Source organism: Misgurnus anguillicaudatus, chromosome 11, assembly GCF_027580225.2.
Source record: "Misgurnus anguillicaudatus chromosome 11, ASM2758022v2, whole genome shotgun sequence".
NCBI lineage: Eukaryota > Metazoa > Chordata > Actinopteri > Cypriniformes > Cobitidae > Misgurnus > Misgurnus anguillicaudatus.
The window spans coordinates 9,904,068-9,931,331 of NC_073347.2; the positions used below are offsets into that span (position 1 = coordinate 9,904,068).

A 27,264-nucleotide genomic window follows, 5' to 3' on the forward strand; every position below is an offset into this window, starting at 1 on the left:
TGTGTTACTTTCACAAAAATGTTTTACATAAAATTACGCATAATCTGTTAATTGACACATAATGTGTTAAAAGCATAACACAAAAAATGTGTAAAAAATGAACACATCCTTTTTCAGAGTGTAGGCGGCCGGTTGTTGTTGCTTGTACATATCTCGCTTATTACAAGGCTATTTACCTCTTAAGGAAGGTTAGGAAAATTAAATATTGATTTGAAAAAATTAAAAATTTGTACTAATTTTTAACAAATGCAGACCTTCATAATGTCGCATGTTATAAACAGATGTATTTATATTTATTTTTGTGCAATATAATGCAATATTATCAAAATAATTTGCAGCATTCGGTTTGCCGTGTGTTTTTCATTTTGAGCGGTTGTGATCTTACAAATGTCCAATCAGAATCAAGCATTCCAACAAGCAATGCGATAAGATTTTAAACCCTATTTTCTGCCTTGACATCAGATGTAAAATCTCATTTCATAGCCTTGCTGAACAGCGCTAACAGTTTCAGCTAGACTAAAGTGACCTTCAAGTTTGGGAGACCATCTAGACCAGTGGTCTCCAACCCTGCTCTTATGAGCTACAGATTTTAGCTCTTAAGCCCAGAATACACTGCAGGATTTTTGCACTCCTACAAGATCATTATCTTATCACACTGTGCGTCAACTACGACAAGCATGTAAAGTGTACGATGATGACACAAAGGCTTCGATGCTTGCGTCACACGTTAGCGCAATGTCACCAGCATGTGCTGGCAGCAAACACACTGTGCGTTGATCATGCTGAATTCCTGACACTGTCAGAAAACTATCGTAGGCTATCTTTGGACGCAAGACCGGGAAAACGGCCGTCTTTGAGCTTCTCTCACTTTACGACATAGGACCACCGATAAAGAGCCACGATCACAGAAATCGCCACAATTGTTTCACGGTAGTAATCTTTCGTCTGGGACAGCCAAAAACCGTGCAGTGTATTGCAAAACTAACTAAAAAGTAACGTAAACATAACTTTCCATGAAAAGTAACTAAGTAACGCAATGAGTTACTTTTTTTGGGAGTAACTAAATATTGTAATGCATTACTTTTAAAAGTAACTTTCCCCAACACTAAATTCAAGACTTATTTCAGAATATTAACAATTATGAAGTTGACTATTATTCTTAGTTAATCGTAAATTGTTGTAATATGCGTATGATATGTGCATGTAATGCTCAGTTAACTTAAATAAACCAGGCTTGGTGACGTATGCAGCCTGCATATTCGACCTCCGCAGGCTACAGCTGTTGGATTGAGAAGCGGCCCTAGAAAACACAGTTGGCTGATGTAAGCAGTTTTTTAAGTGATGTTTAACGGAAGAAATGAAGGGCACATAGAAACCTATGCAAGATGTAAATGACTAGACACAGGATGTTCAGAATGAAAACCGAACGATTCTTATCTGTCCTGATGTGTAATGTTGATGAGCAGCTGTGGCCTATGTGCAAAACTGTTTTCAGCTTATCTTAGGCTAAATCTGCACCCATGGTTAAACGCATGAGGTTTGTATCAGAAACAAGCAACTCATAACAAGTGTTTCATACAGTTAACACCATAGAGCAGTTTATCTGGCAAAGAGCTCATGGTAAACAACAATACAGTGTTCCTTTAGCTTAGTGGAAGTGGAAAAGATTGTTGAATTAAACCCAGACAACATACATACTGATAAAATGTGTACCTTGTAGTGCACTGTAATACACTTTGGATAAAAGCATCTGCCAAAAAGAAAAAAAAAGAAAATAAAAGCATCTGCCAAATGCATGTGTGTAAGAGTTACAGTATTCTTTTACATGTGTTTAAACAAGCCTCAGTAAAAGTCATGGCATCTGTCCATGCAAGGACTGCGTTGCTATAAACAAAGCTAGCATGTACTTTAATAATGCCTGTTTCACACATTAGCAGTGTGAACTGTATGCGGTGTGTATTTCGAAACTTTGTTGTGCTGCACGTGCTGAGTAGAGATAGCACAGGATCGACGGTCAAAATTAACACAGATGAAAGTACAAATGTAATCATTTCACCATACTGTAAATGCATGTAGTTAAATAATAGTTACAATAATAATCAATAAACAGGTTTATATAACATGCAGTAAAATATCTGCATGGTGGGGTGGTACCCTTTTAAAAAGTAAACCTTTGCGCCTAAAGAGTTAATTTTAGTACATCAAACTACATATTGACACCAAATGTATACCATATAATGCGTTAGGTGTGTTCGACATCGGCTGCGGCTGGATGTAACCGATCGGCGAGATTAGCCGGGTACAGGCAGGGAGTAGCTGAAAACAGAGACGTGAAGTCGAACACGCTGTGGTTCCCAACTTCCCATAGTTTGCTGCATTTACGTCAGGCATGGCTGATCACGTGGCGTTTGCCTGCTTTATCGCAGTAAACATGAATTGTAAGATGTAAACAACATAAAAAGTGAATTATACTGTTTTGAATGTCCGTGTATGAGCATGAGTGGAACTGAAGAGGCTTACAGCATCTGTTTTTACAGGAATAAAGTTCAACATAAGCATATATTATTTAAATACCAATGTAGTGGGGTCTACGTTTTTTATCCATTTTATTTTAATGAACATCACACCATATACAGTAACATCGCAGCTACATGAAAAGAGCTTTAACTGTTATAAAAACACAGATTTGTGAGCATTCGTGGAACTGAAGGCGTGAAAATAAACACGAAACACATGTGATTGTTGTCATGTGGTGAATCCGACCAATGGTGAAACAGCTGTGTCGTCATTACAGCTCTTCGTGAACTGCGCTGGCTGACTCACGTGGCTGATCTCGAATCGCTCTCACGGTACGTTAAAGCCATATGACACAGTCACGTGCTTTCAGCGCCAGCTCAAGTCGGATAAAATTAAAGTCAGCCCCCGATCAGTCTGCGCAGCGCCGCATGAAGTTGAACACATTTAGTGTTTCCCAGTCCTGGTCCTTGAGGACAGCCTTTCCTTATTTAATCCATCAGCTTGTTAGGGAGACATGTTTACAATTTTGAAAGGAGGCTGATAAGTTGAATCTGGTGTTTTAAATAAGGAGACATCTAAAACTTGATTGGGAAGCACTGGTATAATGTACACTAACCTAAAGGATTATTAGGGACACCTGTTCAATTTCTCATTAATGCAATTATGTAATCAACCAATCACATGGCAGTTGCTTCAATGCATTTCGGGGTGTAGTCCTGAGCTGTTTCTCAATACCAAGTACACCAAGTTCGTAGTTCGGACTTGCAAGTTCAGACTCGGAAGAACGAACTCCCGAGGACGGGAGGACGCAGGTCCGCTTATATTGCAAATGACCAGCATTACACTTATGGCTACTTCCAGCAGGATAATGCACCATGTCACAAAGCTTGAATCATTTTAAATTGGTTTCATTAACATGAGAATGAGTTCACTGTACTAAAATGGCCCCCACAGTCACCAGATCTCAACCCAATAGAGCATCTTTGGGATGTGGTGGAACGGGAGCTTCGTGCCCTGGATGTGCATCCCACAAATCACCATCAACTGCAAGATGCTAACCTATCAATATGGGCCAACATTTCTATAGAATGCTTTCAGCACCTTGTTGAATCAATTTCACGTAGAATTAATGCAGTTCTGAAGGCGAAAGGGGGTCAAACACAGTATTAGTATGGTGTTCCTAATAATCCTTTAGGTCAGTGTATATCTGTACCTAAATGGTACATAATAGGAACTTTAAAAAAGGTACTACCCTCTTAAAAAGAAAAATAGCACATGTGTCTAGTTAAGGACAACACATCAACACAAAATGACACATTGGTAAATGTTGTAAAATAACACATTTTGTTTACATTTAAAATAACACAAAACAGTGTGTTAAAAATGAACACATCCTTTCTTAGAGTGTAGAGACAGCTTGGGTCATTTTTTTCTGACAGTGTTCTATATAGACAGTATGTTGTATGTACACAATATGTGTGGGGTCGGGGTTTTTATGCAGAGAGTTGTAATCATGTGACCGTTGTTACATTTGTGGCACACAGAAACCATAGATCAGTAATGCATTGAAAAGGTGTTACATGTGAAAGTACTTTACAATCAAGCATGAAACATGTCAATTATGTATTCTAGACATATGCGTGAAACAGGCATTATTCCACATGTGTGACTTTAGCAGGTTGTCGAAGGTCAACTGGTGAAGCATTGTGTGACTTATGAAAATGAACAATGTTTGTTGTGGCAAAAGTGTAGTAGCAATGTTTTTTGGTGTATTGATGTACAGTAACCATTGTTTGACTTTGGTTTTTGAAAACCATGGATATTTTGTGGTAACTATGATTTTACTATAGTATGTTTTTCTTGTAAAACCATGGTTTATTTTCATAAGGGTAGCAACCCAAACGTCATGGGTTTGATCTTAGGGAACATGCATACTGATTAAAAAAATCTATAGATTTAATAAACTTTCTTTTGTGATATCTGCCAAATACAACTGTTGCTAAGCTAGCCTCTTTCACAGAGTAATTTTGGTAAATTACCATGAATTTACCAGAATCACTTTACCAGTAAATACAAAAATGTGTTGTTTACACACACGGAGTAAAGTTCTGTCTTTTTACCGGTAAGACATCATTCACACTTCAGTATCAAAATACCGGTAACTGTCCCGCGCTGCGAGCTCAGTGTTGTAATTGTAAACAATGACGTGTAATGACATTAAATCCACGATTTTAAACGGGTATCATAATGAATTAACTTATTTACCTCATGTAACCTCATGTAACTTTCAGAACAACCTTTACATCTGACCAATAACATGATAAAATGCTACCTACGTATGCGATTAAACAGGTCTGGGAACAGATCAGATACTTGTGGTATTGCAATGGAAGGGAAATGTTGAAATAAGTCAAAATACTGATAAGTAGCTGCTGTGGTAATACTACTATCAGTAAAAAGATAAGACAGCTAGTGTGTATACCATTCCGGTTAATGAAACTGAAAACGTCATTTGAATGTTCCTCTTAAAGAGCACCTATTACATTGCTAAAACAATGTTATTTTTTGTATTTTGTATAATAGAATGTGTTCGCATTGTTTATGGTTAAAAAACATTATTTTCCACATAGTGTACATTACTGTTGCCTCCGATTGGCCAGCTCACCAGAATGTTGTGATTGGCCTGAATACTTCTGACGTCAGCAGAAAATGTGACGCTCCTTACCGGATTTTGAAGATTAGCTCCCAATGCAATACTGACTGAGTTAATATTGTCTTTACAACCTTATCAATACGAGCCGAATCTGATCCAGAAAATGCAGATGACCAAGCTGATAAAACAACTTAACCAGTGCGGCTTGAGCAGAACGTAACAGATTGGTATGGTCACGATACCAAAACATAAAACCTAACAAACAACAAGCACTACTCTACACTGCACAAAATTCAAGTTTACTTTGGGATTTGTACCTTGGCATATCGTTAACATGTACTTACACACCCAAAATTGTGAATTGGAAAATAGGTCCTCTTTAACTTTTCTCATCCAACATTTATCTACTGGTTAATGGTAAAACGTTTAATCAATAATTATAACAAAATCTAAAGATAAGTCCCCTTGTGTTAACAAAAGACTCTTTTCTGCTTCTGCAGACGCTGGTGTTGACACAAACCCTGAAGCTGATATCACAACCCAGATCACACCTTCACCCCTCTCACCCCTCGCCCGGCTCTATATTTACGCCCTGCATGGGTGTCTCTGCGAAGTGGCATTCACAGCAGCATGGGACTGGTGCTACACCCGTGACCGCAGACTAGCAGGCCACACAAGCCTTTGGGCTCTGCTTATCTACAGCACTGCCATTTTCTTCATTGAAGGTCTGAGTGACAAGCTACAGCAGCAACACTGCCCCCTACCTGTCAGGCTGACCGTGTACACGCTCGTCATTTATTTATGGGAGTTTAGCTGGGGTTTTTTGCTGAGGTTATTTGGGGCCTGTCCATGGGACTATTCAGAATTTAGATATAATTTCGTAGGTCTGATAACACTTGAATATGCTGTCCCCTGGGCACTGGCAGCCCTCATCGCTGAAAAACATGTGATCAGGAACACACTGAAGATACGACTAAGTAACCAACATTAAGAGAACATCTTTCTTATTATCTCATGGCACACTTGTACTTAAATTATGAGTAATAATTTACTCATACAAAGTACTCACTATCTGTGTTGTAGTAATATGTAATTTGATAAATACTGTATTGGTAGCTAAATTATATATAGTTTGTATGTACAATGCGGCTAAGACCATGTTGTAAAGTCCATAAGGGCAGTGAATGTTGTCCTCTGTTTCTACTGTATCAATCCATAAATGTGACTATAATTTGATTTATGGATTGCTGACAGATACACTACCTACTAGTAGCCTACATTGTCTGCAAGTACCAAATGTCTGTGAAATTTAAAAAATAAAAATAATTAATTTTATATTTTATGCATGTGCACTACTCGAGCCCTCACTATGAGGTCTTCTGTCAGACAGTTTTAAAGATGCTGTAAGTGCTTTAAACCATCTTGCTAACCTCCACTGACATTGACACTTAATTAGACCCTGAATTTCGACATGATCCAGATGATCACAGAAATCATGAAGCATTTTGTATTTGAATGCATGCTTTTCTCCTTTGACATCTGTTAGGTGTTTATGCCTAGGGCTCTTACAGAGAGAGCTGTGATTTGTCAGTGAAGAACATTTTTGTGCATTTTTTTAACTTGAAACTCACTTGAGTGAGCACCTTTAAGATTGTATTGATGTATTAGTAATAGAGTAGATGTAATATTATTCTAATGTATGTAAGTGAAAGAAACTTAAAGGATTAGTCCATTTTCTTGGGGGAAAAGTCCAGATGGTTTGCTCGCCACCATGTCATCCAGGATGTTGATGTCTTTTTTTGTTCGGTCGAGAGGAAATTGTGTTTTTTGGGGAAAGCATTGCAGGATTTTTCTAGTTTTGATGGACTTTGGTAGAGCCCAACATTTGGTGCTTGGCTCAACACTTAACAGTTTTTTTCAGCGGAGTTTCAAAGGACTATAAACAATCCCAAACGAGGCATTAGGGTCTTGTCTAGCAAAACGATTGTCATTTTTGACAATAAAAATAACAAATATACACTTTTAAACCACAACTTCTCGTCATGTAGATCCGGTCGTGATGCGCCAGGTGACCCCACGCAATACGTCATCACGTCAAGAGGTCACAGAGGACGAACGTGAAACTCCGCCCCAGTGTTTACATGTGTTGAGAAAGAGGACCGTTCCTACGTTGTTGTATGTCAACTGATACTAATTAATGTCTTTGTGTCAGTTTATTGTTTAAAATGGTTCGCAAATGTGCGTTTCATATATGTAACACGTGACCTCCCTACGTCACTACGCATTTACGTTAGGTCGCGCTGGACCAGACCTAGACGAAAAGTTGTGGTTTAAAAGTACATATTTTTCATTCTTCTTGTCAAAAATGACAATCGTTTCGCTAGATAAGACCCTTATGCCTCGTTTGGGATTGTTTATAGTCCTTTGAAACTCCGTTGAAAAAATGTTGGGCTCCACCAAAGTCCATCAAAACTAGAAAAATCCTGCAATGTTTTCCGAAAAAAAACAATTTCTTCTGGACTGAGAAAGGGGGGACATCGGCATTTTGGATGACATGGTGGTGAGTGGATTGTCTGGATTTTTCTTTTAAGAAAATGGAATATTCCTTTAACAGCTAACTTCAGATTTTTTTACACTAATAAGAATTGGCATACATTGTGTAATCTTTTATTTAATTAATACTGTATGTACACTTCTCTTTATGTTTAAATGTAATAAAAAGTGATTGATAAACATGTGAATGTGTTTTTTTTTGGGCAAGAGTTTACAATAAGAACTGTACATTTTCTCTTGTGTTGACAAATCTTAAAAAGGTTGCTTCCTTTCTGGGTCTTGGGCAACATATAAAGCAACACAATCCTGAGACCGTTTCCACTGATACCTAAGAAAGTAAAAAAAGACTGTTTAGAAAATAACGGTCATTTTTTTAAAACTAACATAAATATTTCTTTATAAAAACAAAATTTGGTTTCTTGGTATTAGCGGCATCTATTGGTGAATTTGTGAATTGCAACTAACGGCTCAGTCCACTACTCAGCCGAGGGGCAACCTTCCGATCTCTCTGATGAAGCCAATACGAAAGTGACTTAAACTGCAATTCATCGACTTGCCGCTAGAGACAGGCTCCAAAAGGGAGTCAATTCCCACATACCCCCATGTTAAAATGGCCAACTTTACAGTAGAAAATAATATGTTTGCAGCCTAGTACAAAAATAGTTTTTAGTCTGTAAAGGTAAGTTTGCTCTTCATGAGAACTGTGGGGGGGGTGAATTTTTTTGTAACTCATCCGTTTAAATTATAATAAGCTTAAAAATCCTGCATAATTAAGGGCGTGGCCACTTGCGTGAGGGGTGAACAGCCACTGCATTCACTAGAATGGAGCTAGGCGGGTGTGGTTTTAGCAACCAGACACCTCAGCTTCACCCACGTTCCGCCTCTTTACCCATTTTCGGATATCCGCGAGTGATGCGCGGCCAAGATGGCGACGGCAGGCAACGCCTACTTTAAGCTGCAAAAACGATGGGTGACGTCACGGACACTACGTCCATCTTTTTTTACAGTCTATGGACGAAACACGCTTTCTAGAGCAGTTTGTCCATTAAGGGCCACCGTAGAAACATAATGCCTTAAAAATGGCCACTTCCATGTAAGGGGACCCAGGGTGTATGTTGATAAAAACGTCTCATTCAAAGGTAATAAAAACATAACGGTTCATTATATAAGATATTCATACACCACTGATAATAGTTATTTATATTATATTGCATTTCTGTCAAGAGATCCTACTAAAATGTACACATTGCACCTTTAAGTTATCCCATTGCTTACAAACGGACTTCTGAAACACTGTAGCACTATAAATTATTAAGACTTGTTAACATCAAGTATAAATGTGAACATTCCACTTCAAATGCTTGTCGTCCAAACTGGTATTTCTACAAGTTTTTGTCCGCATTAAATATCTCTTTACTTGAGCCTGCAAGCATGAGCATGCATCATTTATGTGAGGTGTATTTACAATATATTGTATTTCGGCATATTTTAAATATTTTACAGTGTTAACATCAAAGTAAAAAAGCTGTGTGAACAATCTAATATGGGGTTGCCATATTGGTTGTTTAAAAACAGTATTTAAAAAAATCATCCCTTATCCACTTTGTAGATGACAGAAAGCAAAAACAAAGCTGCTGTGTTAGATCAAAACGAATGTGTATTTTGGCACAAATTTAAAAAGCATACTCACTCTGTTTCCCCAAAGATAAGAAGACAGTCTCCTACAGACAGGTTATAGTCTTTGCCATTCATGAAGACTTTGGATGACCCCTCCTAATAAAACAATGTAAAGTTAAAAGGAAATAATGCAAGCAAAAGGTATAAAAACATCAGACAAGAACCTGATAAATTAAGTTATTTAGGCACAACACCCAGTCTATACAACAGCAGATTCATCAGGACCATCGGATCCTGACAGAGGAAAGGGTGAGGAGGATTTTCCCAAAAGTAAACTAATGGCAGTTTTAAAAGTTTCCCACCAAAAAGTCTAACAACTAAAAAAAGTTGCAACGAGGTGGAAAGAGATCTGAAGAAACCAGATGAAACAAAACAAAACAAAAGTCCCTATGTGACTAGGTTTGTATCCTTTCAAAAAGTACACATTTGCATCCAAGGAGTACCTACTGTATTCATATTGGTACAAAAAGTCTATATTAATACCAAATGTATGCATATCTGTACCTACATGGTACATATTGGGATCTGAGAAAGATGAGACACATACAATGCTTTTTTTAATGAGATTTGTCAATTGAGACTTGAGTAGGCACAGAACCAGGCACAAATCCATATCTGAGCAACTGGATTCTCATTAGCAAAGAATGGATGAAGTTGTTTACCAGCTGCCAGATCCAGCCATCAGTACGTCTCTTTGAAGATTCACAAGTCCCAGGACCAAAGAGCAGCGTCTAATGAATAGAAAGTTAGCATATGCATTACTGCCATTAATCTAAACCTCCTGTATAGCTCCTTTATTGCTAACTCCATAATTTACCACAGCAGAGAATTCAAGTATAAGGGCTCAGTCACACCAAAAGCGCTTTAAACGCTTGCAAACGCAAGGCGCGACGCACTGCCTTTTTTAAAAAAGAGCAGTGCAGCGCGGCTTTTCATATTGCTAAGCAACCACCGAGTCAGCTGTCTTGTCAATCAAATATTGAAGCGTGAGCGCTCTTTTGCTGTTAACTGTCATATTAGCAGAAACTTTAAAAAGAGGGCGCTTGCTCTGACCTTGTTTGAGGATAAGAGGAGCACAAACACGCAGGAGAGAGTGAGCGAGTGGAGTCCGGTTCTTCAAAGCAACTGTAAACTTCCCTCGCCACAACGTAAGGCCCGCCTCTCCCCTCATTCGATTGGACAATGGAAGACGCGAATGACGTCAGGCGCTCCTCCGCTCTCAGCGCTCCTTCAAAAACGCGTGCGCGGCAGGCGGCAGAAAACCGCAAGGCGCTCGGCGCGCATAAACAGCGCGCAAACGCGCCCTGCCCATAGAATATCATTTAAAAAAGGCGCCTGCAACTGCCATAAACGCTTTTGGTGTGACTGAGCCCTAAGGATTTATGCCACACTCTAAAATAATGCTGTTGGGTTTAAAAATAACTTTCGCTGAGATGTTTTAATCTGTGGTTTAATCCAATTCATTTAATTTAGGTTAAATATGGACATTTATGCTACTATCCATAGTTTTCAGTCGTGTGACCCAGCAGGGGGATTAAAAGGCAAGAAAGTGGCAGTTTACATTGGGCTCTCCATCAGGGCTCTCAAGTTTTAACAAAAGTTTGTAGTGAGATTATCTGTTACGACCACACTCAATTCTCTCAAGTTTTTGATATCAGTTTTAACCCTCCTTATAATCCTAAAATCGAATAACATTTTTACCCATTTTTGATCAGTTTGACCCCAGCATTTTAAATCTACAGATGTGATTTTTTTTACTAAAAAGTTTATGTCAGGTAATTTATATCTTTATTGACTGCTTTAAAAGCCCTTAAAATAAACTTTTTTGTTTTTTGATGTTTTTGCCGTCCTTCCTACGGGATGCGGCAAAAGTTGGTCGCAACTGAAATTGGTATCACGGCAATGCAACTCGGCGTGCATGACGAGATGGATATAATTAGCGGTCGTTGCCAGCTTCTTTTCGGAAGCCTGGAATCCTGGTTGCTGAATAAGTGGAGGGGCATGCTAGCCTCCAATATTTTCAAGCCAACGTAATGGGTGTCGTCGTGGATGAAGTTCACCTAACGTACAAATGGTAAGAGATAGTCTTACTGTATGACTTAGTAAATACTTAATGTTGTGATATAAACGAAATGTTGTAAACATAGTAGGTGTTGATGTACATTTGCTAACTCAGACTTAGTATAATCACAATGTTAGTGTCATTGTAGCGAAATAACTAGCAGTTCGGTCAGGCTGCAAAAGACATAATTTCAACATACGTCACACACTCCGTTGCTCTGATTGGTCGTAGGTCTATCCAATTGAGTGCAGAGGCATTTTTCGGTTGAGACACGCCTCATAATCATAGCCCAATGGAGCGGTATCAGACTCAAATTCTGATTAGAATTGAGTATGACAATGTCAGGGTAGGCTTGCAAGTCAGTCACATCAGTTTTTGTGTCCCTATACACCCTCCTCCCCTCTAAGTGTGTAGTTTCAAGTTTGTCCTTTTCAATGATTGTTTAATGAAGAACTCAAATGCTGATTTTATATCTTGGACATGGCTGACAACATATCTGGTGGGCCCTGGAACCATTTTGATGACATTAGCAGCAAGAACGGTGCTTACACACGGGGCGTAAGCATTAATGCTTCCCATTAACTTTGAATGGGTGACATCATGCATTGCCGAACTGAATTGTGGATCCGTCGGCGCTGCATCAGTGCTGTTGCTCGCGGCAGAAGTTGAAAATTTCTGAACTTTTCAAGGGGCAACGCGTGCGTCAGCCAATCAGATTGCCTTATGAAAATAACCTAGCTGCCAATTACGTTTATGGAAGATCGGAGGATGTGTAGCGGCAACTGTGATTGGTTGTTGGCCACGCTTCAGACAAGCCTTCAATCAAGTATTAACACTTTCGCCCCGTGTAAATGTACCTTAAGGGGCGGTTCACACTTTACATATATAACGCTTTCCAACATGCTTTCTGACATGACATTCTGAAAAGTTTAAGTATATTCAGCTGGCTGCAACGCTAAAGTGCCTGGATCTATTTCAGTGTGCTTGCCGCACATCTACATTTGAAATACGTTAAATGTGAACCGTCCCTAAAGGCCGGAGTATAGTCTGTTTTTTTACGTTTACATGAACATACACACAGTGTCAAAATCACATCCTTGCAAAGTATACAGTAGTTTATTTGACTCGTACGGGTACATTAGACGCATGCGCGTCTTGACAAAATGCAGTGCATCTCTTGGGCTACATGTTACATTCTCCTGTAGCTGCATGGGTGACCTACGCATACAATGTATGCAGAGATTAAAAATATGGAACTGTCCTGTAACCCTCATGTACATGTAAAAATGGATTATAATTCGGCCTTTATTCTACCCTGTTGTTCAAGTGGAGAGTGGGACCATAAAGACTTTTAATTTTGGGCAGGTAATGTGTCTGCTGGTGGTTGAGAAACAACATTGGGAGTCCCATCTAAGACTCAACATTATTCTCTGTCTCAGACACATTATTCTCTGTCACTTTTACTGTCAAAAGCTCTGACAAAATCTTATTGAATGTATAAAATATGTGAATATTATAAAATTATAGCATGGTGTTGTGACCTCAATATCAACCAAAAACAACCAAAACAAATGTTTGTAAAAGTTTGATATTGCCTATATTTTATACAGCCTAAAGAGCTTGGGGTCAAATTGACCACAAAGAACAATGATGCTACAAAATATGTAGAGGACATTTAAAAAATATCATCATGTACATTTTTGGTTTACCGACTTTAGGAATTAAATAAGGAAAAGTCTTGAAATCTGAAGCAAAGAAATTATGTCAATTATATAGTTACAGATGTTAAACTTTGCATGGGGTCAAATTGACCCCAAAGATAACTGGAGGGTTAATTTTACCTATGGCTTATAATTGACCAGCATAAATAGAAATTATTACAATTATGTAAATAAAATAAATTGTTTTATATTTTTTGTAAATACAAATGTATCAAAATTAAAATTAAATCTTGCCCCAAATGGTCCTGGCGGTGCTCAATGTACATGCCCAGGTAAAAAAGCACACTTCCATAATATACTTAGTGCTCTATTTTCATGTACTGAATTATACTAAAAATTCTTCTTTAGTACTTCTTTTGTACCTATCTGTGCTATTTTGAGAATTCATGAATATTAACTAAAAAATTTCTAAAATATATGCTAGAAATGTATTTAACAAATGGATTTAGTTACCACTTTGTATGAATGATGGGTTCAAGATGACTACAAGTGGTAATTAAATATTTTTTTTAATACCAAGAATGTATCCTATGTTAAAAGCATAGTTTAGTTCATATTCATGGTGTCTTAAAACAGCACTGTACTACAGAAGATTTTTCGGCCTAGACCTTCCCTGCGTATGCCTTTACATAGTACATTAATTGAAAATTGCATGAAAAGTTATTTCTTTTTTCTCAGAATGAGAAATGCAAGGTGTGACGTGTGAGCGTGTGAACTGGCTAAAATGCGTGTGTCTCACCGTGAATGCACAGAGAGGAACAGCACAAGCCAGTAAATTTTCCGTCTGTTTCAACTTTCAAGCCACAAAAACTTAAATTACCTCTCAACAGGACATATATAAAATATAACATGAATATTGCACTACAGTAAATCCCCGGTGTTAAATTACCACTGCTGGGAGCTTATATGGTGCAAATATAGTGTGTTAAAAGTAACACTGAGTTAATTGGATTCTTAAGTGATTAATTAAGTGTTGATTGTTTGATTATTGAAGACACCTGATGATACCTGGGGCACGTTCTCGCTCAAACCTGCGTGCAACGTTTTTGCTACGTTTATGGGTGGATCGACATCTTTACTGGAAACATTGTGCACCTCTGTGCGACAGGTTTGAAATATGTTTTCTCTTGTTTGGTGGGTTTTAAAAAAAAATGCCAATCAAATCAACAGCCACATGATATAAACTGTGAGTAATTAAAGAGATAGCTCGAACAATGGGTCCAAGTAAAGCCGTTTACAAATGTGTTCGCTTTTATGGACAGCAAGCCCTACTAAAAAAACAGCATCAAACCAGCATGGACCAACATCAGAATTATGCTGGTCTATGCTGGTGGTCACCAGCATACCAGCACCAAAACACAACATTTGCTGGTCTTGCTGGTATGACCAGCATGGGATGCTGGTGCTAATGCTGGTTTGTTGCTGGTTTAGCTGGTGCTAATGCTGGTTTGGTGCTGGTTTAGCTGGTGCTAATGCTGGTGTTGATGCTGGTTTAGCTGGTGTTCACTAGCAAACCAGCACCAAAACACAACATATGCTGGTCTTGCTGGTATGCTGTTTTTTTTCAGCAGGGAGGGGAGTGACTGTAACATTGAGCGTATTTGGCAGTATAAAACATGTATTTATAAAGATTTCATCAGGCTCCAAATTTAAAAAAAGAACAAATTCTCAATTGCTGTTGCTGTAACTCTTGTGTCATCAGAACAGGATGTTTAACGTATCAACATTTCTGTAAAAAAAAACCTTTTGCAATGTCTTATCGGGGATGGGCGCAGCCCGGAAAAGACATTAATCTCATTAAGGTGTCTTCATAAGGTCAACTGTCATTTGTCTACTTCTTTGGGAATTAACACAGGTTTGTTTCAAACTTTTGGCATATTTTAGTTTGTTATCTTTGTAACAGTTTTTACCAAAACTCGCTGTTACACAGATTATTAAAAGCAAAGATTATCATATTGCTTACACTGTTAAAGAGAAAGGCTTGACTTATCAATGACCAAAAATGATACTTTGTAATTGGTTTTCACTAATGGTTCTTCTCTCAGATCAAAATGTCTAAATCTTTTTTTTTTTAAATACGTTTTAGAAGTTAAATCACACATGAATCACAACAATGGTGACATACTTCATGTTGCAATGTATGACGCATGTTTTATACTGCAGTGGATGCGAACATGCATTGCAACATGAAGTGAGTCACAATTGTTGCGATTCATGTGCTGATTGAAACTTTCCCTGAATATTTGAAAAATGAGATCTAGAAATGGCAGAAATAAAGATCTATAACAAATAACCTTTTGATAATTGATGGGATTAGCAAAGAAAAAAAATATCTAGAGAGTCAAAATGCCAAACTAAAGGTAACACTGATTGTCATAATAGTAACCATACATTTTCAATGAAGCATTAGCATCTAATAGTGATATCTGATTCGTGAACGAATTGTTCTTTTGAACTGGTTCTTTTCAGTGAACTGATTTGAATCAGTACACTAAATCCGATTGAATCGTTTAAAAGAATTTGCATCTCGAGACAGCAATGATCCACAGGTTACTTACTTTTAGATGCGCTCAACAGTGATTCAGATTCAAAATGAGACAATATTCCAGAGTATAATCTGTATCTAATGTATCAACTCTTCATAGGAGCTCTCTCCAACAGTACACTGACTAAACCGAGACCTGGTGGACTTTCTTGATTCTGAGCATGCGCACACTGCGATACAGTAATTCCTGAGTCACCAAAACACTAAATCAAGAACGGTTTCTATCGGACACGTCCGACACAGTGAGCCGTTAATACTGTGCATGCATTTACTGAACAGCACAATACAGCAATTCTCGAGTCAGGAACAGTAGGACTGCTAGATTATGGGCAAAATCACAATCAAGATTATTTACCAAGTTATATTCCCAAATGTTTTGGGAGACCCTTCCAAATCATTGAATTCTGGTGTTCCAATTACTTCCAGTGAAAGGAACTCAATGCTTCAACATACCAACACATTTTGGACAATTTGTGGGAACAGTTTGGGATGGACCCCTCCTGTTCCAACATGACTGTGCACCAGTGCACAAAGCAAGGTCCACAAAGACATGCACAATCGTCTTCATGATTGCGCCAGTTATCTTAACAGATTGTCCTGTTGTAGGACTATGCGGTGCGTCGTGGCAAGTCGGGGTCGCTCCAATCACAAATGTTCAACATGTTGAATATTTACGATCAGAAATCCTGTTGTATAGACCGTTTCAGCAGTAACAACATAAACAAGCGGCTGTCGCGGCCCGCACATAACTTCCGGTAAACGCCGCAAAGAATAAATAACAACAAAGTTTTTTAAAAGTAGTTTATTTATATAACAAGCAAAAAAACAACACATAGATTACATACTGTAGGAAACCAAAACATTTGATATTTTCGACGAGGCATTTATTCAAGAGATCAGTTTAGCAACTAGTCAGACCATTAAAAAAACGAAACCGGAAGTAAAGTTCAGATCCAGACGTGTATCACGTGCATCCGATGAAACCGTCTATAGTGGAAGCCCCAAGGACAGACGCACACACACGCTGTAGATTGTCACTACATGGCGCAGCATGCACAGTCCAAATTGAGATGGACATCAGAGATGTGAAAAGCAGTCAATTGTATTAATGCCATTTTTTTATGGCCGTTGTTTATGATGTTCGTTAACTGTGATGTCACGTTTGGACTTGAGAAACATTGCAAGTTCTCAGCTGAGACTCACGTTGTTTGTGAAGTTAATCTGATTGTACTCCACACACTATAGGAAGTGTTAAATCGTCTATTTTTTCATCATGTTTGTGGTCTCTCACATTTTTAAATCTTTTTGTGTTTACGGCACTGGCTGTAGTCGTAGTTCTTATGTTTCTCTTTCCTTCAGTGATTCTGCTCATTATCATCAGGTGTCTTCAATAATCGACCAATCATCACTCAATTAATCACTTAAGTATCCAATTAACTCTAACACGGCTTCACTGTCACTTTAAACACTCTGGGACAATATATCCCCCTGTTCTTGAAAAGCTTCTGGACTCTGTAATCTGTGTCAATAGCCTACCCATAATGGGAATTGCTCACAGTCAGACCTCAGATTAATGACCAGAATCTCACATCTGACAGACTCCTAGAGGAAATATGGAACTTATTAGTGTTTAAGTGTCCTTCTCCTCACCTCGGTTTCAAACTGCGCTCCAAACATATCCACCGGCCGACCGCTGGCCAGTGCAGGCTTCTGCTTCTCCACCCATTCTTTGAAGCAGAAAGGAGTCATAACGTTCATGGTGTTGAGTGGGAATGGGGCCGGCATGATCGGATCAGCTGCAAAAATTTAAACTTGCAGTTACGATGCTGAAACAACACAACTTATAATATGTAAATAGACGATACTGCATATATTATTAATATTCATTTAGTGGTGCAGAGGCCTTAAAAAATTGGTTTATGTACTAAATTGTTAATGTACAATTGCTACTAAGTTTAAGTTTACTAAATTTTAGTTTCAATAGCACCTTATGTATGACACCACACATCAAATCATTCAGAGGCATTTAGCTCTTCATTCCCCTCGCTTCACTCATTGAAAATAAATTGTGATGTAGTTCCCTGTGCCCTCTCACTTCAGATCCTATCTGTCTGTACCAGATCACGATGAGCGATCTATCTATTAAAAAAAGTGTCTTCATCTGCTAGAAGCAGAAAAGTGGGGGGATGGATGGAAGAAAATACCACTGTAAAGTACAATTCAGTACAATGAAGCAATCTTACATGGTTTATAAAAAATGGGAATCGATCTTGAGACATTTTTCACTCATAGCCATCCACTTTTCAACCAAAAGCTGAATTGCATTGTCATTTCAAGTATGTACCATTTAATTTGTTCATTTATGTTTTATTTATGTAAATATACTGTAAATATTATAAAAATAAACGGGTTTTAAGCAATAATTGTGTACTTGTTGTATGGTTGTTGGTGCTTGATGTGTGAAGTGACGTAAAGGCCTCAAGAATCAGAACTGCTGGGTTGTTTTTAATCCACGGTTGGGTAAATATTGGACACACATTGGGTGGTTGTTGTTACCCAACCAAGGATAGCTTTATTTAAAACCCAACGTGTGGTTATGTCTGCAATGTTTATTCTGTCCAGCCTTCCCAGACAACTGGGCCGGATCCGTTCCGGAAGTCGAAGCAGCTCCGACCAGGAGGCGTCTGTTGTCTGGGTTGGGTTAAAACAACAAGCAAACTAAAGAAACATATCTACCTGGGTCAGGTCTTCCTGTTTTATGCTGTATTGAATCCATAAACCTGACGTACAGAAATGCAATTTATGTGTTGGCGCACATGCAAAACCAAACAGCATTATGCAAATAAATAAATACTTAGAAAAATCCTAATGACTTACTCTTTTATGACAGGAACAAGCTGGGTTCCAAGGTTCTCACAGTAAAACCAGCGCTCAAATAAGACATCAGTAGTATTATCCACGTAGTATCTAAAGTTAATGATACGTATATATTAAAGAAGTGTTTCCAAACCTAATCGTTATACTGTATGTGTCCCCACTGACCTATGAATAAGACTCAAGTACCCATTAAAATATTTTCCTTTGAACTGATAATGGATATGGTGGGTACCATTAAGCATTTTAATTTATAATTAACTGACATTTGCATAGTAAAACACTCAGCAATTAGCGGATATTACACTCACACAATCTGGCACACAGTGCACACATTCTTTGTTTTCTTATCTTCCTAAAATTATTTTTAACAATACAATGTTTTACAGACTGAAAGGTGCAATGTGAAACTTTAGCGGCATCTAGTTATGAGAAATATATGCTGCAAACCGCCTACTTCTATACTATATAGTACTTGAAAAGCAGTAGGCGAGGCGAGTAGTATGTCCGAATACATAGTATTTGAAAAACAGTATGCGAAAAGTATGACCTACTACTTCTGGTTAGATTTTGCAGTGTGCGTACGATGGACACTTCACTATCTCATTATGCCCCAGGAGAGGAGTTATCCAACGAAGAAGACGATGCTTAGGCTGAATTCGCGCTGGAATGACGTGATGTGATGACGACGTATGTCATGTGATGTAGCAACATGGCGGATGTAGTACGTCCGAATCTCATTCATACTACCAGGATTCATACTATACAGTACCTACTTCATCTCATTCAGTAACTACTGTACAGTACTATGCGGTTTTGGACACAGCCATAGTCAGGCCACCTTCCCTTTTAAAACGTGTAGTGAAGCTATGCTAGCCACCACAGGACAAACATGTCATCAGCGGAGACAACGTAGTGACAAAATGCTACATATACAAAGCGTTTTTCCATTTAGGGCAGGGATGGGCATTCCTAGTAGAGGTCTTCTCGGGTCCAAAGAAATGTACCCGAATTGACCCGAATCACTTTATTCCAGAACCCGACGTGCATATTTATTTTTTTAAGAAAGAGTCGACCCGAGACAAACCCGAAAAAATTTGACCCCAGTCCGACCCGAACTAGTGGCCAACCCGACTGGACCCGAATGTAAACGGCACTGACGTCTGTGCATTCTGCAGACCCACACGCAGCAGTCAGACAGAAAGAAACTCTGGTGGCCTCACAACCAATTTGGTGAGCTGCTCCATTTGTTTTACTTTGTTATCTGACGACAACACCAAGGTAACAGCTAAAATGTACATTTAAAATTGACTGACATGTCTGTCTCAACGAAAATTAACCTTCCGCCAACCGCACAATGTTGCAAGCGCTCTTGGCAAACAGATGAGAGGTTTGAAAAGGACATTGACGCACACACGCAAGAGATTTCTCTAATTTCTAGTCCTGAAGGGCCACTGTCCTGCTAAGTTTAGCTCCAACCCTAATAAAACCCTTTAGAGAGCTGACAAACATTGCGTTATTTTGTCGCCATTTTGTGCGTGTAGTAGGCCCTGAAAGCATTTTTCAACCATGATAAGTAAATTCTTAAAGCGGTAATTTTTTTCTTATAACACATTGTGCTTCTTGTTTCATGTGTTACAGTACTGATTAATCTACAGGTTATTTAGTGCTCTACACTGTAAAAAATAAAGGTACGAAGCTGTTAAAAAGGTCCTAATATGTACCATTTAGGTACAAATATGTTCCTTTAAAGGTACATTTTGGCAGTTCAAAGTACTAATATGCACTCTTTGGGTACAAAGGTGTACCTTTTTGAAAGGGTACTGTCCCAGTGACAACTTTTGTACCTTTATTTCTGAAAGTGTAACACATCCTGAAGTTTGCCTTTTCAAAGTTTTAAAAAAAAAAAGTTAATCGGGTTTAAATGTTAGGACTTCCTGTTTGGATGAAAGTAAGATTTGTTACTTTTGTCCCGCTGCTAATATTATGTTGAAAATGAATATTATTATAATTTGATTTTTTATTTAATTTTCATGTTGTTTAAACAAATTTTTTATTCTTAACAATTCAAGTTTGTACTGCAGGTTGCTTTTAAAACATTTGATGAAACTTAAATTTAAAATAAAAATGTTATTTCATTATTTTTGCAAAAATAAATGACTAAATATGTTTGCAGTTACATATTAACAAGGTTATAGTCATGTACATTTACTAAAAACAAATGTAATACAAAAATCTATATTGTTCACTTTTGACCCTCCTGTTGTCAGGGTCAAAGTAACAATTTGCTCTTAAAGTAATTTTACATTTATTCAAAAATCCACCTGGTATTGATAGACCACACTTGTGAGTTTTTGACCAAAGCAACAATATATCTCTGTCTAAAACTAATATATTTTAAAATTAAATTTTTCTAAAAGTTTTTACTTTTGCCCCTGCTTTCCCCTACTGACGAAACATGGCGAAGTGAAATGGCAAATTTCATGTAAGGGGACCCGCGGATTATGTAAATAAAAACATCTAATTGTAAGGAAATAAAATCAATATAGTTCATTTTGTAAGATTTTTATACAACACTGATAGCTAATATATATATATATATATATATATATATATATATATATATATATATATATATATATATATATATATATATATATATATATATATATATATATATATATATATATATATATATATATTGCATTTCTGTCAAGAGATCCTCCTTCTAAAAGTCACACATTAACCTAGCAAACTGAAAACCTTACCAAGAACCCCTGGCACCTTCCTGGGTGTACAGTCTTGCTGTACATATGTGTATTACAGCATAGTTTATCTAGTAGAATTATTAGGATCATGGACCAGATAAAGGTCACATTCCATTATGATCAAATTGGCTCTTGTTAGTTAAAGGACAAGTTAGGTATTTTACACTTAAATCCCTGTTTTCAGATTGTTTATGATGAAATAGAATGGTTATGACTGAAATTTGGACATATAATATTGGCCCGAGAATTTTCGGGTGTTTGTTGTATCAGCCCCCACCTCTACAATGGCTGTATAGGTGCACTGAAACAATCCTTCCTAAAATGCATTAAACTTTTGTTTACAAAGACGTGAAACTCACTGAGTGGTCAGCGGTGTTCACTGAAATGCTCACACAAAAAGATGCTTTCCAACAGGTTTTATCGTGGTCACTGGCTTTGGTTTTTGTCCAACTCCATTGACTTGTATTAGATGTGCTATGAGGTACGGTATTACTCCGCCGCCGGAAACTTTTTTTGTATTCTTGCAATTGGCAACTGGGCTGGAGTGTCTATTATTCGGAAGAATGTAAGGGTGTGAGGCCAGGGACGGATTATGGCGATGATGTGCCCTGGGCACGGATGTCTCAAAGGCCCCCCTTTACCAATTTTTTGGGCAACAGCGTTGCACCTGTATGCACAGGGCTCAAGTGTTGGTTCGCCTCTGCCTGTATGCCCCATTTTACAGGATTAACAATGGCACTAATACGCGGGGAGAGAATGCACACAATATTCTGTACTTTCACACCACAAATTGGTTTATTTATATCTCACCAGTATCTGACAACATACTGTACAACATACTCAATCAAAAAGCCCGGTTGCATGAAAGTCCTTAAGATAAGAAATCCCTTAAATATAAGGTTAAGGGTGTTCTTAATAAAAAATGGGTTGCAAGAAAAAACCTTAAGTGAACCTTAAGGCTGTCAATAAGTATTTACCCTTATATGCTAAAGTATTACCTTAATTTCTTTTATGAGTTGCTAAAAAGTCCTTAAGTCCCATTTTTCCCTTAAAACTTAAGGGACTATTTCAGGTCCCTTAACCTCACACGCGATGGCTGATTTTATGGTTATTTAAGAAAATGGAGTACCAACGCGCATTTCTAACGTTTGAAATAATCCCTTAGAGAAAAGTGATGCGCATTTATTAGGAGAATAGCGGTTTGATCGTCCGTCAATCTAAACAGTTTCCAGTTTGAATTACTTTCAGGTTTTAGACATGCGGCACTTTACAGTCTGTTATTTGCGATGTTTCATTGTACACAAATCCGCCGTCTGTTGAGCTGCGTGCGTTGATTTGTTTACGCTGTGAGATTTTGTAATTATAGCAACCGCTCCTCCTCTGCTGTCTTTCGGCAGAGACTATTGTAAAATACTTAGAATAGACACTTAGGTAAGGGTGACAGTTAAGACCTTTGTTGCAACGCTCTTAAATAAATCCCTTACCTCAGAGATTTTTTTCTCCCTCAGGGAAACCCTCACTTAAGGAGTTTCATGCAACCGGGCAGGCACACCTCTCCAAATCATATCACAGGAGAAAATTCTTATTTGAAAAACGCAGAGTTTCCATTGGAATCAATTGAAAACATGCGCTGGCCGCGAGTGTAAAAGCTTTGTGTGTCCAGCCCCTTAAATCTTAGAATAAAAAGTTGGTTTAAATTTACCTTAGCTTCCACAACATCATCAAAATCCAGTTCCCTCACAAGATCGCATTCAATGGCCATTAAAGACAGTGAATTTAGACGTCCTTGACACATTTTGCTTCTTAGTTCGTTTTTTACTCTTGCCATTAGAGAAAATGAACGTTCTACTAGTTGCTGACTGGCAAGGTGATGAAAAGCTGTCCTTTTTCTGCTTTCTTATCACTCATCCACTTGGTTGTGGTTTTAAACTCATTTTTGTTTTGGTTTTTGAGTAACCGTCTTCTACGCGTGACTTTTATATTACGCAATGTTTTTCACTCGCCTCTAGATGTCCCTCTCAACAGCGCAGCAATACATAAAAATTATTTATTTGATTTATTTACTAGTTAATACTTTGCAACTGCAAAAAACACATTATTCCTCAATATTTAACACAATTTTACTGAAAATAAAATAAAAATAAAAATATTTATTTGACAAGAATAGACACACTAAATTTGACAGGGCCCCCTGGTGGCCAGTGCCCTGGGCAAGTGCCCAGTAGGCCCGTGCGTTAATCCGTGCCTGTGTGAGGCGTTTGGAAAGATAGGACCACAAGTTTACAACAAATGCTAAAACACCTGTAGGAAAGCAGCGATTTTTGTGTGAGCCTATCAGTGAACATCCCTGACCACTCGGTGAGCTTCACGTCTTTGTAAACGAAAGTTTAATGCATTTTAGAAAGGATTGTTCTTGTGCACCTATAAACCCATTGTAGAGGTGGGAGGTGATTCAACAAACACCCGAAAATTCTCGGGCCAGCATCATAGGTCCAAATTTCAGTCAAAACCGTTCTATTTCATCATAAACAATCTGAAAACAGGGCTTTAAGTGTAAAATAACGAACTTGTCCTTTAAATTCATAAATGAAAAGTGTATGATTTTAAGGTCACATCTGGTACCTGAGCCCATCGGTTTCTGAGTCAAGTCGTCTTCTCTCTACAACCAGCCCGACAGTATGTGCCTGTCTCTGGGGTGAATGAGGAATCCGTGCTGGAAGTAGGAACATCTGAAACCCAAAGCAGAAACAAGAGGATTCAGTGTAATAAGTGTTGGTTTGGGAATAAACACATTCATCCATACACCCTCTTTCATGAGATTTAATAGTGTTCTTGTGTTTGTTACCTAAAATGTAAAACTATAAATGAAAAAGCCACAAACAAGTCACATACAAAGTATAGTGCTATAAAATGTATATGGTTCAAAAAACACAGATTATTTGACATTAACATTGCTGAGATTTTTGCATAGTGTGGTCTTTTTTACAAGAGGAACGCAGAAGTTTTCTCGCAGAAGCAATCCGCCCTCGACTGTATGACAGATGATAATAGCAGAGCCATTTTTCAGGCAGTACTGAGGGTAGTCAAGCCAAACCATTGTCACATGATTCTCACCTCTCCCTCTCGGATGTGAACATCTCTGTGTTTACCATTCTCTATGATTTTGAGAACCATGTCACCTTTTACTTGATAAAAGAGCTGTAAGACAAAAGGAAGTGAAAGAGGAAGTCAGTCCGAATGTCTGCTAGCAGTGAACTCTGAATAACACAGTTTTGTAGCTTTCCTTAATTTCTTCATTTGCAATCGCTAGCCTTGCATAACCATGACTTGTATCGCAAACGTGTTGCTTGTGACAGAAGCTGTTCTGTATTTGTAATTTAATTCATGGGCTCTGGAATAAGAGGCTATGCCAGACTATGTAATATCTTTGGCTTCCTGTAACAGGTTATGAAAACCCTTACTTTTACAGTAACAACAAAAGTTTTTTCAAACTTAAGGTGTTTCTTGCAGCTCTGCCCTATTGCTGTGTTGTATGAAAAGGACATGACTCAGTAACTCATGATGAACCTTTACAAATCGTACACTTTAATCACAAACTTATGCAACACTTTGTTCCTAAAAACTATCTCTCATCAACAGAGCTGAATTTCTAGAGAAATAAAGTCACGTTGTCTCTATTATACCTCAAAATGGTTTACAACGACCCCTAGTGACCAAAATTGAAACATTACACTATAAACAGAGAAGTCTCGCTTGCCAAAACTAGGCCATCTTTTCAACTTTTGACATTATGGGGCAGTTTCCCAGACACAGTGTAGATTAAACCAGGACTAGACCTTAGTTATATAAGGACATGTAAGTAACACAATACCAACATGATCTCACAGCAAGTCGTGTTATAGTCACAAAAAATTTGATTCATTTATTCGTGTCCATATGGCACGAAATTCAGCATTTTTTTGTGCCTTGAGCATGAATGTCCTTTTTCATGTCCTTGGCGCGACTTTTTTGTTTTTCGTGTCATTTAATGTATTGTTTTCTCATTTGTTTTCATTGTCGCTTGGGGTTGGGGTTAGATTTGGGGTTTGGGTTAGGATGTACTTTTATGTATTGGTTTATACATGTTTTTCTTCCGCTTTTAAAACTATTCTCGCCTAGAGTTGGGGTTAGAGTTGGGGTTTGGGTTAGGATGTATAAAAACATAACAGAAAGTGGTTCTAATCTCAACCCCAAGTGACAATGGTAAGAAAAAAAAAAAACTATGAGAAAACAATACATAAAATGACACAAAAAAGGAAAGTAGTGCCATGGACAAGAAAAAAAAATGTATAGAAACTTATAGAAAGCTGAATTTCGGACACAATTAAATTAATCAATTTTTTCCAATTAATTCAATTTTTCCAACTTTCTGTGAGATCAGTCTGCAAACAAATTAGTACTGGTGTGCATCTTGAGATGGCATTGATATATTTTATGATATGTCAGTGCAAGCTGTTTTTAGTTAGAACAGTTCAAACAAGCATTTTAGTCTTAGACTAGACATAAGCCCTGTCTGGTAAACCAGCCTAATGAGTTATTCAGCAATGTGTTCACTTTGTGGTGTTTGATTTAGAAAAGACATTTGTCAATGTTCCACTAAATAAAAGTCGTAATTAAGGAATTAAGGAAATGAATTGCACCCACTGATGTTGTTAATTTACACGCTTATTGTTTTAGAATCCAATTCACTAAAGGAATTATGCAAATGAGTGCTAAACTTGCATGAGACAATTGGCCATCTTGCAATTGTTGTTGATGGCCAATTGGTTGTTAAGGATTCAGCAGACTAATGTATCTGGCATATACTGTAACCAAACATTTCAGCATCATTTATTATGAAGTTTTTATGGGATGCATGTTTGTGTTGAAGAAAATGACACAGATGGAGCAGTGCAATACAGATATTCATATTCATTCTGTTTCTCTAATGTTGGTTATTTTGTTCCTTTTTTACATTATAGTTAAAAAATGATAACTATACTATATGCATTTGTATAACTAATACATTCACCTAAAGGATTATTAGGAACACCTGTTCAATTTCTCATTAATGCAATTATCTAATCAACCAATCACATGGCAGTTGCTTCAATGCATTTAGGGGTGTGGTCCTGGTCAAGACAATCTCCTGAACTCCAAACTGAATGTAAGAATTGGAAAGAAAGGTGATTTAAGCAATTTTGAGCGTGGCATGGTTGTTGGTGCCAGACAGGCCGGTCTGAGTATTTCACAATCTGCTTAGCTACTGGGATTTTCACACACAACCATTTCTAGGGTTTACAAAGAATGGTGTGAAAAGGAAAAAAACATCCAGTATGCGGCAGTCCTGTGGGTGAAAAGGCCTTGTTGATGCTAGAGGTCAGAGGAGAATGGGCCGACTTATTTAAAGCTGATAGAAGAGCAACTTTGACTGAAATAACCTCTCGTTACAACCGAGGTATGCAGCAAAGCATTTGTGAAGCCACAACACGCACAACCTTGAGGCGAATGGGCTACAACAGCAGAAGACCCCACTGGGTACCACTCATCTCCACTACAAATAGGAAAAAGAGACTACAATTTCTCAATAAAAATTGGACAGTTGAAGACTGGAAAAGTGTTGCCTGGTCTGATGAGTCTTGATTTCTGTTGAGACATTCAGATGGTAGAGTCAGAATTTGGGTAAGGCTGTTGGTGGTGGTATAATGGTGTGGGGGATGTTTTCTTGGCACACTTTAGGCCCCTTAGTGCCAATTGGGCATCGTTTAAATGCCACTACCTACCTGAGCATTGTTTCTGACCATGTCCATCTCTTTATGACAACCATGTACCCATCCTCTTATGGCTACTTCCAGCAGGATAATGCACCATGTCAC

General features: G+C 37.9%; 1 protein-coding gene across 3 annotated transcripts in view; it reads right to left on the minus strand.

Annotated features, from left to right (window-relative positions):
- Positions 1-7,823: 7,823 nt before the first annotated feature.
- Positions 7,824-27,264, minus strand: part of haao (3-hydroxyanthranilate 3,4-dioxygenase) — a 42,479-nt gene continuing 23,038 nt past the window's right edge. For all 3 annotated transcript variants that reach the window (XM_055170620.2, XM_055170621.2, XM_055170622.2), the window contains exons 4-11: positions 24,485-24,568; positions 23,993-24,099; positions 18,606-18,695; positions 18,465-18,508; positions 17,379-17,524; positions 10,063-10,131; positions 9,414-9,496; positions 7,824-8,051 (exon numbers count right to left, since the gene is read on the minus strand). In XM_055170620.2, coding sequence (XP_055026595.2) covers positions 7,976-8,051; positions 9,414-9,496; positions 10,063-10,131; positions 17,379-17,524; positions 18,465-18,508; positions 18,606-18,695; positions 23,993-24,099; positions 24,485-24,568 — 699 coding nt within the window. In that variant the 3' untranslated portion in view covers positions 7,824-7,975. The remainder of the gene's footprint in view (positions 8,052-9,413; positions 9,497-10,062; positions 10,132-17,378; positions 17,525-18,464; positions 18,509-18,605; positions 18,696-23,992; positions 24,100-24,484; positions 24,569-27,264) is intronic.